The sequence below is a fragment of the Bombus pyrosoma genome, linkage group LG1, assembly GCF_014825855.1.
Source record: "Bombus pyrosoma isolate SC7728 linkage group LG1, ASM1482585v1, whole genome shotgun sequence".
Taxonomy (NCBI): Eukaryota; Metazoa; Arthropoda; class Insecta; order Hymenoptera; family Apidae; genus Bombus; species Bombus pyrosoma.
Window position 1 is genome coordinate 8259017 of NC_057770.1, and position 17576 is coordinate 8276592.

The 17576-nt window shown below is 36.4% G+C and overlaps 1 protein-coding gene across 14 annotated transcripts in view; it reads left to right on the top strand.

Moving 5' to 3' along the window:
• LOC122571105 (nucleolysin TIAR) overlaps window positions 1-17576 on the top strand; it is a 582639-nt gene that overhangs the window by 511840 nt on the left and 53223 nt on the right. For all 14 annotated transcript variants that reach the window (XM_043734405.1, XM_043734425.1, XM_043734455.1 and 11 more), the window contains 2 exons: window positions 1545-1620; window positions 8210-8312. In XM_043734405.1, coding sequence (XP_043590340.1) covers window positions 1545-1620; window positions 8210-8312 — 179 coding nt within the window. The remainder of the gene's footprint in view (window positions 1-1544; window positions 1621-8209; window positions 8313-17576) is intronic.

Here is a 17576-nt window from a genome sequence, read left to right on the forward strand (position 1 = left end):
ATCTCGTTGATAATGGAAACAAAATAACAACGTCCTTTTTCGTCAAACTTTTCTCCTTCTCATTGAATTCTATCGTACAGTACACAACGAAAAATAAATTAGGGACGATACGAGACGAGAAATTAATCAGACCTATAACCTGAAACTTTATTCGAGCCGCATGCCAGCTTCCACTGGCCGAAAGAATATTTTATTTAAGTCGAGAGAAGAACGACGCAGAGGAGTTACCCCGTGCACGAGTATTCCTAATTTTGTCTGACAGGCATTGCTGGAATCTTAATTATGAGGAAGAATTTGAGGGCGTCCAACAACTGGGCTTCAACTCGCTCGACAATGTTGTTGGCAGTTTTCGGGGGAACACGAAATGCTTCGAAATTCGCCGGCGCGTGGAATAAATTGAACCCATCGTTCAGCCGCTATTAATTCGTAATAACTGGTCAAGAGCAGATTTTTCTGTTCCGCGAAATTCTGAAAAACCATTACATCTCATTAACCGGCCAGTGGGAAAAGCAACGCGCTATTAGAGAGGTGTCTCGTTAAGTTCGAAAAAGAACTGCTTCCGCTAATCTGTTGCTTTCGTGTTACATTGTATCGGGGAAATGAGGTAAATGGAATGATTGCCAAATGTCACGGAACCCCTATCTGTTAATTCAAGGTAGTAAGAAGATTATAGCGCGTACTGCTTTCATGTAACTTGTTTCTGGTTTTTCGATCAGTTTACGAAGTAGATGTGATTGCTTATTTATTTAAACCTACGACTACGTTACAACATGAAAAAAAAAAAAAAGAAATGGAATATATTGGAAATTTTGAATTGTTTTAATTAAATCACCAGGAACCGTAGAATGTGCAATGATGATATTTTAATGAGAGATATTTAATGAGGATAGACTTAATTAACCGTGTTACAATCCATTGACATGGACACTATGTTTAATTATTTAAAACTACGCGAGGTTCCGCCGGTAGATGAAATTTCTTTCTTTTTCAAAAAAAAAAACCTTCTATACACATGTAACTAAATAAATGGACAGGATGTAATTGAAATAGTTGCACATTTTAAGTTCGTTCTTGGTTATTCAATAGGAGGGAATAATACTCGTACGTTCAATTTTCAATCTTGTGAAAATTGCTTGAACTTTTCTATTGAAAACGAGTGCTGGGTTTTTCTCGTTGGATTTCGCTCTCTCGTATTGCATGCATGAAATAAGTATAAATATTATGAAAAAAATGTTAAAAGTATTGTAAATTATCCAATTTAATGCAACCTTGTTGGATGTTATACGATTAGCAGAATTTAAATTTCTGGATTTTACTTTGGTTAATTAGGGATATGTTCAATGTTGCATGGAATGCTGAAACGTTATTTTCATACCACTAATATCGCTGTTAAAAAAAGCTTAATTAAAATTTAGAAAGATGGAAGGTTGATTATGGAAATGAGCCTTTGAACATGGAAAAAACTTTCGCGTTACATTACCGCAAGTAATTTTCAAGCACACTAGAAAATTTATATTTAACAAATGAACTTGTTTCTGTTGCAGAGATTGCAGAGTTGTAAGAGATCCACAGACGCTCAAATCCAAAGGATATGGCTTCGTTTCCTTTGTTAAAAAAGCGGTACGTCTTACACAAGTTTAATTACGTTTATTATTAATTTGCTCGACCATAGAGTAATTATTTTAAATAACGCAAATTTACCGAAATTTCAAAGAATATGAAATTGTAGCTAAGATAATGATTTTAACAAGAGAAAATGAGCCTTAGCTACGATATAAGCTTGTTTTCTTCTTCTTCCTTCTTCTTCTTTTTTGCAAATTGCCTTTCTAAAAAATATCAGAAATCTATAGCACCAGTAAAACTGTAGTTACTATCTCTTCTATCGTAGATTCTATATATACCACAACTAAAAGTCTTTCCCACTAACTGCAAACACTTCCATTAATATACTGTACACAGTACGCATCATAATTAATTAAAAGCACCAGGTAATCCTGATATCTGTTAAAAAATGAATGCTTAAAATAGTTCATGTTTCCCAATTTAAAGAACCAATATCAACAAACATGAAACTAAGAATAACATTTGGTCATCTAGCAACTATCGTTCCTTTCAAATCGAAGAGAAACCAAACGATATTAACTGCGCCTGAAACTTGAACAAGACATTTCTCGTGAACATAAATATTACATTCTACGCAAAGTACGTAATGAAAACAATTACGCAATTTATTTATTAATATAAATGAAACCGTTGTGAAAAGAAAAATACCAAGAACATCGACTATGTGATTCTGTACACTGTACACGTTTTCCCTATCCGTATCTCCGTAACTCGCGCGAGAAATTTCGTTGATTAAATAGGAAAGTGGGGCCAACGCGTGACGCTTTAAAGTATCATTTTTCGAAAGGAGATGGGTCGTGTGGAACGACTTTTACCGTGACCCGCCAAAATCCGCGACGTAAATCACGGCGAAGTTAAATGTACGACCATAAGTAAAAGAAGCCTTGCCACCGTTTATGGTGAGGTTATTCGTTGGGGCGACTGCCCCCAAGGTACGGACCCTCTCGTTTCCCCTCTGTTTTAATGTTCTATCGATCTGGACCACCGCCGGCACCTGCCTCACACCCACGGTATTACTATTGCCGAAGTATAAATTTTCCGGGTGTCTCCGTTAACCTCGAGGAACACGCGAAAATTTCTCCACTTCACTCTTCCCCGCCCCTTGGCTCACCTCTTTCGCCCCCGACCCTTACAACACTCGTATCCTACTGCCACTATATCCTTCGACCGCCGGATACACATACCTAAATCGCGGGCTCTGATCATCGTCCAACATCCTGGCTCTCTTAAGATGTACGAGGAAATGCGAATTCCCCGGATTCTCGTTTTCCTTCGGCCTCGATTATGTTACTCGGGATCGCTGCGTTTAATGAGCATCGAACCGTGTAACTCGCATCTAGGTTCCCCGAGCAACGTTGGCGAGAGATCCTTTGGCACGGATAGAATTTTTGATTAATGCGCGAGAAAGCAGAAAACCGGAGTGACGAAATTATGGATACGTTTGGTTAGTGGCAGAAATAGTCTTTTTTTATTATTAATTTTAACGTTGACTCGACGTCGAAGTTATTAGGCATCGCCGTACGCTTCTTCGTTTATATTCTATATCGTTAATTAGGATTTGGTAATTTACAGATTTTGGTGTAGCTATGGCGTGAATGGAGATCGCGCAGGATTTATTAACTTTTCTTCTGAATTTAATCGTCTGTTCATATCGTTTGGCAGATTTACTATTCTTTTCGTAGCGTCGCAGTTTTTCCACTGCAGTATGACATGCTTGATGGTAGTTGGTATGTTACGTTATATCGTTCAAAGATTGGGGTTCTTGCTTATCTAATAAGCATGAGTGGGTTAGAGCCGCGTGACCTATACTAATTCTACTGATTATGGTTTGTAGATAAACAAGAAACACCTGTTCCAATCGATTGGAATCTGTTAGACTGTAACATCGAAACAGAGGATTTTGTTGTATTAATCTTCTGAATCTCTTCTTTGCGATAAATATTTTTATCTTTGCTGATGCAAAATAAGATGCAAATAATGATAAGCTTTGAACCAATTTAAATACTAGGTGATGGATTGCTCTTACACAAATACCAGTAATTTTCGAATTCTGGTAAATTTGTTCTTTCTTTTTATTATGTGATGTTAGCAACTTGTAGAATGTTCTTACCCAATTCTCATTGAGAATTCTTGCTACTTGATTCTAGCCACCCCCAACTTTTATAGCTTCACTGCAGATCAATAAATTGGACGTTATTACTTTTCATGCCGCAAGACACATCGCTACGTTAATAATAATTTTAACGACACCGATTAATGACACGAAATTAAAGTCTAACGCAATTATAGAGATACATTATATACACTTTTATCAGGGGAACTCGGGCCATAGAAATTAACCAAATAAGCGGCAGAATAAAATTATGATCCACGGAAAATGTAAAAGTTTGTGGAAAAATATGACAAATTCGAGAAATTTTTTAATAGTGATGAATCAATGAGATATATCGTTTCCCTTATTCATTAAAATGTAAATGATACTTTGCTTGTTAATATTTAGGATTTCTCGTACCTTTTTTAAGTTTTCAACTACATTGCATACTTTTATGGACTTTTAGCGACACGGATTAAATTATGTCGCACCCCTTCTTCCAGATCTTTTGTTTCTTTCAGCTAAAATCTTTTTAAACGCGTTTGAGGTACGTAAATATCATTCAGAAAATAAGAATACCGAGTGAAAGACGAAATAAAAATAGAATTGCACGATATTGTACAAACACGCGTACAAAATGACGGCAACAGCGAAATCAGCGAGACGTTCGGCCACTTTAAACGACAAGAAGCAGAATCGATAAATCCGTCGGCAATAAATCAAGAAATCGGGAGGAAAAAAGGCTTTCATAACGTTCCGTCGATAAAATCCCAGCTGGAATAAGGTCGGAAGCCGATGCGGGAGAAGAACAAAAAATTCATTTCATATTCTTAATTTCCACGTGGCTGTTGATTCCAAAATTTCCGGTGTCGACATAATATTCCCATAAAATATCCGATCGATGGATCCCGGTTCGTGTTCGAAATCTCGGGACCATGTCCTTAACGATCGATAGAAACTCGAAATCGGTCGAAAAAGCCTGGACAGATCGGATGGCCACGTCTCTCGTCCACGTGAAAACAGGCGTGTCTATATATGTGTGTGTGTGTCTATGTTTCTTTAGAGCCACGTAATCCGACGTCGCATGCCACCATGGAGCCTATGACTTAGTAATGCGTGTAAAGCAGCTGGGTGTCGCTGCTCGGGGAGTCACGAATGGCCTATAGGCGTCTCAGGCCGTACAAGAAATTCGATTTGATGTGTGCTTAGACAGCTGGAACTAGGCAGGTCTGGGCGACGAGGTCGGTAGGACGGCCGACGCGGCGCGGCGTGTCGTATAAACGGTCTGGTCACGGAAAGTGGAAGGGGCTACGAAGGTGCATTCAGCCGTTCCTACTCGTCCAGGGGTTAGGGTGTCGGAGGCTAGGAAACTGCAAGTTATCGACCGTAGTTTAGAATCGGCTTAGAGGCGAGCATTCGGTCTGTCGGTCTATCTAGGCTAACCACGCGAACGCGCGGCGTCATATCGGGAATGGAAATTCGAATCGGAAATACTTTATCCTACGAAGGGAATTGGGGAGGGGGAAGGGGGCAGGCCAACGATGTCGTAGGATAAGAAGCACAGAGAAAAGTAGAAAGGTCTGCTTGAAGATGACGGTGATGCCAATGGTATGATGCTAAGTTCCTCGCGGTATTCGAGAGGAAAGAAGACGAGAGAGCGATGGAAGGTAACGGTTGGGGAAACGAGGCAAAAGGCAGACCCAAGAGTCCTCGAAATGGCGCAAATGGCGATAAGGGTGGGGTACCACCAGAATGCCACTAGGAAAGAAGGGAAACATCCCCTCTTTCGTACATACTCCCGAAGAGCTTTTCGAACAGTCAACCTTTTCGGGGGGATTCCTTCGCGACGGAAGAATATTTTTAGATTTCCTATCCGTCCTTCTTCGCATCAGAGCCGTCCAACTGCCAGCGGCACGCTGTCACGGACTACTCGCATCTACGTGAAATACGCGCGGTTGTGTGCGTCACAACCGATGTCGTTCTCTGTTATTCCACATCCATTTCTTCTCTACGGCCGTCTTACCACGGGTTACCGTTCTGCTTTTGCCTCTTCCTGCCTCCCGTCTTCGCTGTCTCCTTCTGTTCACTCTCACGATTCTTCCTTATTTTTCATACGAATCCTGTAATGGACTTATGGATAGACGGATACGAGTGCCTGTTTTGTTACCCATCTCCGGAGCAAACTGCATCATCTCTCTCCTGGCTAACGCTGTCGCCACGCGATAACTTCGAAAGTGTTTTTTTACTAAAAAACGAAGGCTTATTTTACGTTCGATCGAAAATCGAACATATAGCGGTAATCGAAGATTCGCTTGCTGGATATATTCCCATGGATTTCAAAGAATCGAGGGGAGATACGGCAGATCGGAGAGAATTTCGAAGCTCGTATTAAGTTCACCCGCATCGAGAAACATCATGGAGAAAGGAACGACTCCATGGTCTCAAATTTCTAATACCATCTGCAATAAATTCTTTATTCTCTACACTGTATTGCATTTGTGAATGGTTCTCTCTTAGAAAGATTAAAACTCTTACTATATTTGAGATAACAATTCCTTTTAACACGTGCTTCCTAATACGATAGAATTCCATTTATCTGAACTCGTGAGAAATAAATAAGAATAAATAGGATTTCACCAATTTTCTCACCTATTATTTTTCGTTCACACATAATAGGAGTCAAATAAGTGGATTCAGTCTGTATGAATTCAGTTAATTTATTAAGTAGAATTTCATTCTGACAAATAAAGTTCAGATAAATGTACTTTCTGATCTTTATATCTAACAATTGTAATGGTAAACATGCTAGCATCGTTTAAAATGTAGATATAGAAGATGGAAAAAATATTTACGATGGAAGAATTATTAGAATTTATCACAAAAAGTAAAAATAACACGATATTGTGAATGTAAGCTGGAAAAAGGAAAGTAGATCTATTGCATCGACAATTGTCGTGCTAACTATTTCTATTTCCATTCGATGGCTATGTATACATATACATGTACATTTAGCGTAAGTGATATATATGTACATATATATTTATTACGTCTGTTCCATGCAGAGAACAGTAATAGACCACTTTTCTCAATCCACTCGAGCTATGCTTCTAAAACCAGAGCAGTAGTAAATAAAAGTTACGGCTACCATCTTGTATACTGCGAGTTACGGCCTCTAGCTGTTGGTCGTAACGTTTCACCTTTTTGTTTATTCCAGTTCTCGATCTCTTTTTTAACGCAAGGCAACACACTTACTTCGTGACTTCTCCTTTATAGGCTGTGTAAACATTCGATAATGTTTCAGAAAAATGTAATCGCCGCATCGGCATATCGTAATACATATTTGGTATACGTATGAAATACAGTAGGCAATAAACTGATTTCTGCAGGATTTTTACAAAACTGCGATGTATAAAAATATGTAACATGTAAGAATTCAAAGTTACATCGCTTTCAGAATTTATATAGCATCAAACCTTTAGAAATGAAATAATGAATTGATTCTGATTTAATTGATAAATCTAGTTAATGAAACTATCGAATTTTATTGAGGCAAGATTTGTTTTATACTGAAATAGTAAAGACTAATGCAAACTTGCCAACTACCCTTACTTTAAATTCGTTTGACGGTGGATTATTGGAAATCAGCTAGTGAATTTTAATCCTTCAATTACTTACAAATTTCATGAATCCGACCGTACTTCTATCTTATGAAACTGTAGAATAAAGTCCCACAGTGTTTAAAATCCTGTTAGATCAATTTTTAATTACTTAGATTGAATTATTTGTATTAATTTGGTAAGGAAGTATGAAATGTAAAAATGGAACTGAATTCATTAGGAGATAGCAGACAGATAAGAAGATTGATTAGAACTAGATAAGCTGATATAATAATTATATAACATTTTTAACTCCAATATTATATCAAATTAATATAAACATTAAACTTATCGCGACTAAATACCATTGTAACTAAAATTTTAAATCACGACTATGTGTTGAATATACCATGTACGTAGAACGTGGCTGGTCACCGGTTGTCTACAACTGAACCAATTTGCAACGCAAGCACTGGTTGAGAGAGGCACATTTTTAAGGACGCTGAAAAATTTGTGAAACAAGATAGAACCGTTAATTTTAGATGATGTCATTAATAGAAAGGTGGCACTTTAATATTGAATAACCCGCTGCACCGTTGGCGAAAAATGATGACTATAACGCATTCGTAGTTAACCGCGTAACAACGTGTATCCATTTAATTGCTGTCTAAAAAGAAAATTTTTTTTAATTCGACGATTGAATCTGTCTTCGAATAGTTTACAAAATCACATACAAATTTTTGGTATATTGATATTTTATAAATTAATCTGAAATAATTTTTACCATATAGAATATAGTTATGTATTATTGTACTAAGCTATCATCGTTGCTTTATATCAAGTATAGTTTCGTAACGTTTTCTAGTTTCAAGATACAATTTTGCTTGCATTGTTTCAGGAAGCGGAAAGTGCCATCGGTGCCATGAATGGACAATGGCTCGGTAGCAGGAGTATTCGAACGAATTGGGCGACTCGCAAACCCCCTGCACCAAAATCCGAAGGTGAGTATTGACGTACATGTAACTTTTTCAGATCTTTATTGTACACAACAGTGGTGCATGATTGCCGTTGCAATAAACGAATCATACAATCGAGAATCCAGGGAAAGATACATATCCATTTCTGATATATCATGGTTTATACGTACACATCTTTTGAGATAGGAAAAATGGCACAGGGATACGTACACATATAACACACTCAACTTCTATCTACACGTATGTGACGTATACATATACATTTAAAAAACAGATGTCGATATTCCTACACGAAAATGTTCGTAGAAACTGTGTTCGATAGTTATTCAAGATTAAGATTTTGTTATGAAGCAATGAATTCGCGAAATTGATCATTTTGGATACCTGAAAATATATTTAAACGAGCAAAGAAACAAATAGAAATATATAATTGAAAAAGAAGGAGAATGGAATTTGAAGATAGTAGTTTTTCAGTGAAACCGTTGAAGTAGCGTCACTCTTAAGACGGTCTGTCGTGCATACGAAAGCGGCAAAGGGAAATTAAATATCGCGGTGGCCCTTCACGAGCGCGGAATTTTCGCCGACGCAGCCGGAATTCGATTAGGTCCAGTCGGTTGGTCCGCTAGAGAAAGCTTTCACCACGTCATTCGGGAGAGCTTAAAACGGTTTCACCACGAACGATTGCTCCGCAAAGGCGATGGTGACGTTCCGACCTGTTCGAGGGTTTGTTAATCGATACCGCGACACGGATTTCGACATTTTTGTTCCTTCGCGAAACAACGCGCACGAGAAAGGGAGAATCGTCACGAGGCGCGAACATCAGTCTTGCGAACCTCGAATTGAATAATCCGTGTTCATTCTCATTTTTGATGATCGTTCGTCACTTTTACGCGACAGCCACGTTTATTATTAATCTCAAATAGAATTACCTTGATCATCCTCATTTTTTAATGACCGTTCGTCAGTTTGCTTTGTCATCATCGTTATTCACCGGTGAACAGCCGCGTTTATTGTGAATCTCAAATAGAGTCATCTTGTCCATCCTCATTTTTAACGACCGTCCGTCAGTTTACTTTATTGTCATCATTATTCACTGGTAAACAGCCAAAGCCGCGTTTATTGATGTTGTCTGAATCACTTTCCAGACATTCGCGCTCTCAAATATATTTGTATCGTCATTTACCGATTTTTAAAATAACCTCTCTTTTATATAAAAATAGCAAGACGGGAAATTATTGTTAAAAATTAATCATTTTTCAGAAGAAATGCAATAGCGATCGAACGTAAACAAAATAAGTTATTATTGTACAAGTTCGAAAAAGCGTTGTAGGATAATAGATATAGCGGAATACAAATTGGAGGTACGAGGAAAGCTTCTGTAATTTCGGAACAAATGTTTACAGAGTATTTATTTCAATTTCTCCAAACTGTAGAATCTACGTAGAAGAAAGAATAGAAACATAAATATTATTGAGCAAATTTTACAAATCCCTCTTCGTAATTACAATGTGGATCAAATAGGGTTCAATAATATAAATCGACTAAAAAGAAATTATAAATGAAATGTTGCGTTAACGTAATTTTTTTGCTTTCTGTTTTGTTTAATGTTTTTTTATTGGAACGTCTCGTATGTGAATAGATAATATAACCTTAAAACGGATGAATGCAACGTATAGTGTGGATCGATGACGAAACAAAGAAGAAAAATAATGCTTCACGGTGACACAGCGCGTAACGTGGCCTACGTAAACAGGTGGAAATATTTAAAAAAAAGGAGAGGAGAGGAAAAAGAGCGCAACGGGTTATAATAGAAGCCCGCGTGTCTACAATTAATGCGAGCCACTCATTCATGCTATTTTATCACGCCTTTTTGTTTTCGTTTACTCGAATAAGTTGGCGTATATTGTTCACGTGTACTTTTATGTTTACCAACGACAAGATCCGATTTTATGCCTTGGGAACATAAAGACGTTGTTTTTTCGCGACCTAAACACGCGACCTTAATAAGTTGATCGTTCGGATCTAACTTGCGTTGCAACGTGAAATACCTTCTCAAGCTTTATACAGAGAATATATTTTAGATTAAAGTTCGTATCGTTTATATATTCGATAATTTATTCAATATTTTCTCGTACCATAATTATCGCGTTGTAGGAAAATTATTACGTTGGTATTTATATGCATCTATAATTTAATTTAAGCAATTTTATTTTTTATTTAATTTTTAATTTAAGCAATGCTATTTATATTAGTTCCGTTCTTCTGTACTAATAGATAACTATATTTAAAATAATTAAACTGATCTAATGTATTCCGGTGCCAATTGATCTACTTTAAGTTTTGCTATGAAGTTTTCTTGTGCAAACATGTGAATAATATTGTTAACTGAATTCTGCCTTTAAAATCAAAACTTTTATATTAAACGATACGGAAAAGAGGTATAATTTATCATTACGATGCGATATAAAGTTATCTTTTTACGTAACATTCATTTTACTGAAAATATCGAACATGTTGTTTCATTATTTTTTGATATTTTTTTATAATTCTTCCGCCACGAACTGATAACAAATAATTCTATCTCTTAAAGCAATACTTATCAAATTCATTAGACAATTTCTATAAATCAAGAAATAAAGAGTGCAATTACATAATCTGCAAAGCTTCATTGTTAGTTAACTTCATTGGAACTGAAAAAACAATTTCACGGCAACAATAGCCAACTCCGCACAAGAGGGTATTTCCAAATTAATTGAAAGGAATTGTACGAATTGCTGCCTCACCGTGGCTCGAGATATAGGGCAACGGGTGATTTACGCGTTCGTTGGCATAATCGTCATTAGCTTGATAATTAGCACTGTTAAAGACAAGGACCCGATGAAAGTATAAAGCTCCAAGTCGAGGCAGGATAGTAAGAATCCAATTGAAGTTATGAACTAAACGCATAATGAGCTTGGAGGTAGCACTCCAAGACCCAAGTAAGTATTATTATATTATCATAAGCGGCTCTTCGTCGTCGACCCAGGGACTCCCATCGTCCAGCCTGGTAGTCACCTCCGACCCCTCTACTAACTAATTTCATTCCGCAAGTCTTTAATTAGTATTCGTCGCGAAGCGTCCAAACTTTTTCACTAGACGAGCTAGGGCTCGCCGTCTCGTCCTACCGGGACCGTTCACCCGTATTTGCATAGGCCAAATTCACAGAGAATACTTTCTTGCCGACCACCTTTCGACGCTTAATATTCGTTGGCTGGCTCTTCTAAATCTCGCATCAGGAAAAATGATTACTCGTTAATGAAATTTCTCCCCTCGTCTACTATACACATACGTAGCTAAAAATTCATTTGTTCTACCGCGTCGTGCTATTTTATTTATATGTGCCAGCAAATGAAATTAAATCGTAGCTCGGTGAAACAATGCGATGAAATGTAAAATGTAAATTATTTTCGTGAAATTTCCTTTCTAATAATCCAATCGAATTGACCCTTTTCAATTGATACTGGAAGCAGCAAGTATCGATTTTCTGTTTTCCTAATTATTAGCAACGTGCGGCTACTTTTGGCAAGATAGCTTCTATTGGTATCTATTTATTTTCAATTATATTAATTACATTCTGCATATCGTATATTTAATTTACAATGTAGCCGTTCCCGGGGAGTGGCACATGTCCGACACGTGGATGTCAGTAGTATTAATGTCCGTATTATCGGGGTAATATTCTACTGTAAAACGCGTCTCTGTATTCAGCCCACTTTCCTACGTCTTTTACAAAGAACTTGTACCATTTTCTGCATCATCATTTTAAACGTACATGTATATGCTATATCTAAACATTATTGTGAAATTTTTTTGTACATTTGGAGTACGATATATGATTTTTTGATACGTTAGAGCTAGTAACGAAGTACAGAGACAATTGTAAGTCCATTTAATATGCTCTACTGGAAATTGATGTTCTTCGCGTCTAAAAAAACGATGTCAGAAGTGTTGCAACATTTTTGGGACAGGTGAAGTTATATAATTCCCAAAAAGTTTGTAATTTTTCGAAAAGTTTATTCCCGTCTTCACGATATTTATCAGCAGTAAAATCTGAAAAAATTGAAGCTTCGAAATATGGGCCAAGGTCAACCGTAGCCGGGTAGCCCGTCGTTTAATCCAAAGCATTTGAAATCTTGCTGGCAACCTTTCGAGTTTTAACAAAACCTTCGAGATTCGAGCAAGCAACTTGGCGCTGGCTAAACAGAATTTCTTTTATAATGTCAATGACCACTCATTTTCACACAATATGGTTAGATTTATATTTCCATATACGAGCCTTATTTCGTCAAATTTCTATTGATGAGATTCTTACGAGCAAATAATACATTTGCGCATTCGTAGATATCTGAATAACTTTGATTCGTCAGTACAATGTTTAAAACAGATATAAACCAGCAGATCCTAACGTGATGCTCGTAAACCTTTATACAAAATTGACATATAATAAATTTAGCTTATTTTTATTTCAAAATGTATCAGTAGCAGCTAACTTTTAGAAGTTCGTTACAGAACTAAATTCCAGGTATATGAGAAAAACAAAGTCGACTCGATTATAAATAAAAATCGCGAAATGTTAACGTTCTCGAACTTTAAGACATCTTTTTCTTGACAATTCTTGTGTGTTCCTGCCACTGTCGCTTTTCTATTTCTTGGAATTTCATTTATCACTTTCCATTTCTCACTTTTTCTAATGTCTCTTATCATAAGGCTCATTTATTCATTTATCAAGCCTTATCTTACCTCGCGCAAGTGAGAAATTCTGACACGCACGAGACCAGCATATAAACGTTAAAAGTTTATCCGGTTACCAATCTGATTGTTATTCAGTTCAGCTATATCTTTCAATGGCTTCTTTAAAACCAATATTTCAACAAATTCTTTTTAACTTTTTTTTTAATTTAATTACCAATTGTCGAGTATCGAAATAAAGGATATAATGAAAATAGTATGAAGCATTTTGACATGACAAAACGCAGCAAGTTTGTACAAATCGTTGCTGTGTGATTCTTACGTGTTTCAATCATCGCTAAAAAAATTAGTTAAATGATACAAGAATAACTTTCGTTGACGTTTCGCTGTACTGTCATTAATCGTGTTAATTACAGTTTATTGATAAACAAACGCGATCCACGTAGTGTTGAGATTGCTATGAAGTGACTCTCGTGACATTCAACCTTAATATTGGATCGGTTTATTATTGCAATTTATTATTTATCTGAACCTTTTCGCGAGAGTCGCTGGCTTAAAGCTCGTTACTCCATAACAACAAGAACACTCGAGACAGTAAATAGTCTCAATATAATGCATGCGCTTAAATAGCGCAGTTCAATGCCGAGGTGAGTGCTTTTAATGGAACAACCGCTCCACCAGACAATGCAATATTACGTCTCGTAGCTTATACGCGAAGAATTTCACATTTTTCTGAAGCACGGCTAAAGGAAAGAAAAGGTGAACCAGTAACATAACGTTCGAATAGAAAGTTATTTCGCGATGCGCTAGCACACGTCGTTTCGGATAATTGTTTAATTCAATAAAAGGCTGCCTCATTTAAATCCATCGCGTTAGCAGACGTTTAGCGTTTAATATTCCATCGAATTACGGCGAAGGAAGAAATGAAATAATTCTTAAAATCTTCGTTTATGTAATAGAATGAATTAACAACGTTTATACCACGTACGTTAGGTGGTACGTAGGAGAAATAGAAGTAATATGTTGCACGGAATCCTTTTGTAGTCGTAATAGCATAAAAGAAAAAGAAAGAAGGGAGAAATTAGAGACAGCACAGTTGGGGCAAAGTAGCATTTAATTTGAGAGAGTCCCGAAGTTCGTCAGCAACTAGGTCAATATTTTATAGCCCCAGCAATTAGATAATTTTGCGGTCAGGCAAAAATACGATTGCTGGCGTGTGAAAGAGACTAACTTGGGCTTGGGTTAATGTCGAAAGTTTGTATCGCCGCCGACTCTGAATCGTTCGTAACCAAACCATGACTGCTGTCGATTTCGCATCGCTACTCTTTAAAAGAATCAACGACGTTCTTTCATTTTCCGACTTTTAATCTCTGAAACGAAACTTATCGCAAAAGATATAAAACTGAAACTTGCCATACCGTATTAAAAGCCAGCGGAAGTAACGAGAGCTCGAAGACGAAGCTTCTTTTTAAAAATACCGGTATTAGGTCTAAATGTACTTTCTTTGTGTTTCACAGAACTTTCATCATCGTTATTACCCTTTTAATAACTTTGATCTAAATTCGGCAGGTCAAGTCGAAAAGTTTCAAATTATTTTAATACCAATAAACTAATTCGCGTATGGTCGCGTTTTAAAAGTAGGATTAAACTGTTTCAATTAAATATCCTAGGTTCTTATGTAATTGATACACATGTATATACTGTGTGATTTCATAATATATATATATATATATATATATATGTTAAATAATTTAATACTAGCAATTTAATAATCATGTGTGTACAAGTGAGTAAATATAAAATATTTATGTCCAAATGATAGGAACCAAAAGAATCTGTATCGTAATTTCTGCTAAACTATTGTGTAGAACACTTATCGCACAAAAAAATATACCACGAACATATTATATCATAAATTTTAGACAATGAATAATTATCAATTTTCAATTAGCAATTGGAAGCGAAATACAAAATAAGAGAAAGCAAGCATATGAAATTAATGACAGTCGTATTACAGTTACATTACAATTATCGTGTATCACTCATATAATTTCCATTATACCAAGTATTTCTTAACAAAAGTCAATTACGTGGAACTGTAATATTCAGAAATTGAAACGATCCTAAATTAGAAAATTAAGTACATTTGACAAATCGATATAGTCAATATGATGAACTATAGTAGCAGAATAATAGAATACATCATACCACCAACCATATCAAACACGATTAAGTTACTAATTGTTAGTAATTGTATCAACTGTATTATCGGGGGATGCAACATTACGAGTAGGTAATATCGTAACGCGAGGAAATTATACGAGGGTTTTGATATCCATTGGTATTAAAAATGTAATAAATTACATAAAACTAACATCACATGTAAATATCAATGTTTAATAATTAATAAGTTTAATAAGCACACATGTTTATGCAAATTTATATTTTTATCGACCCAACAAAAGAAATATATGAACTGTGACATCTATCGTTATCGTATAGAAATTTAATTTCTATTTATGTTCGTCATAATTTATTAAAGAGAACACGACGATACCGGTAAATAACTCAGAAACTGGCACAACTTTCGCATCCGCTTAATATTACGTAACAACATTGTTAATCACTAAATTCTGAATGACTTCACGCGTTCGTGAAATCGTTTGTTTCGTGTGCAGCAACCTAATGTATGCGTTGGAAAATTTACAAACTCGCACAAAGTTGCACGAGAACAAGCAAAGGCGGAAAAATACGAGAGAAAGAGTAGAAAGGGAGGAGGAAGAAGAACAGGAGTATCGTAAACGAACGAAAAAGAACCAATGAATTTCGTCTTTATAGACCGTAAATAACAACACATAATTAACCCGTCTTTCTTCCACTTCGCCGCGTTTCTTCAGCGGATCGCGTGGGCAGTTAGCTATCCAGACCTGAATATACGCCTATAAAACCGAGACTGTAAAGCAGCGAATACACGGAAGGTTCGAAGGAAATTAACGCCAATTCATCTGACCAATTTTCATCGCCGATATAAGGCTAATAGTGCGTATAGATGGTACACACACGCGAATGGATTTGCGAACGCAGGCTTAACGCAACATTAACGCACCGGAACACCAGTCCATCAACGGTGACGTAAAGCCGACGTGGTGGCGTTGAATAAGCGGGCCAGTCCGTTTGCTACGGTTAAGTGTTGAGTCGTGTTGGAAATTGGCGGCGTGCTTCCCGACACTAAAGTGCGCAAGAGCTCGCGCGTACGAGGGATACGTCGTTCCACGAAACCCGTAGCCGTATTCTGCTTGAATACGACCAGTATCGAATGCGTGCCATCGACTTCTAGGTACAACCGTACCATCGTTCAAGAGAACGAGACACCAGAATCCATCGCTTCCTTTGAATCGATCCTTCATCCCCTGATTTCTCTTGCAACCTGTGAAATTAACCGAGTGAAATTAATAATTCAGTTTCTAGCGTTTTTAGTGGAAGAAACTGAATTGTTAAGTTTTTACAATTTTGAGAAAGAGCGTTGAATTTCCTAGGAATTTTGTATTGAGCGTATAACGTACGAACTACTATTTCGATGGAAAAAGTATACGATTCGAAACTATACAAAAGCAATTGTCATTCGTGTGATCGAAGACTTTTGATTGGAATGATGACGTTTCAAAGGAAGACAACTGGCGTAAGTATATTAAATGGTTTATATTACGAATATCGAAACAACAGAAACGTAAAAGGCTGTCGACTCACTACGCTAGGAAATTAAATTCAAAGGATATTGCAAAATAAGATGTACGTGCCATCTATATGTCATCTACTGACGTCGTAATTGTCCCTTATTCCATGTCTTTTCGCTCCATCGATCGACATCACGTTCTGACACTTCCACAATTACGTGGTTAATAAACTATCAGTTAAGTATTGCCAAGGCTTTTCGTTTTATTCATAATACGGACAGGAAGCTATACGATAATATCGTACAGAATCCGGTATTTGTTATCGGCAAAGATTTGATTTTTATTCTTCATATTTCAAGTGTAATATTTTCGCTTCCTACAGTTATATCTAATTCCTCGTTTTCCAGAAAAGATCGACCCAACTTTGATAAATATAATAAGGATACAGTTTCAAATTTTAGTGCATAGTTATAATTTAATAAATAAAAAGTGTAAGATGAGATAGCGATAATTACATTTGTGTTACGCATGCCTCTAGTAGAAAGAAACAGTTGAAAACAATGCGAAGTTGTAAGTAATCCGTGGATATAACAATATGGACATTAACAAAAATTGCAATTAAAAATCAACGCACCATTAATTACTGCTCTTCTGTCTGGAAGATTTTTTCGATGCCCGTTTATATTTTTTCTTTAAATAATAATTTCCTTTTTAAAATTTCCAATTAGACAAAAGTATTTAGAATATACTGAACAAATTTATGCGTATATTTACATAACGATTTTACCCTATTTATCTAACGCAAAATTCAAGCTTCGGTAACTAAATTAAATAAATGTCCCAGTCACGCTTCACGCACATTTGTTTCGGCGATTTTTTCACCGCA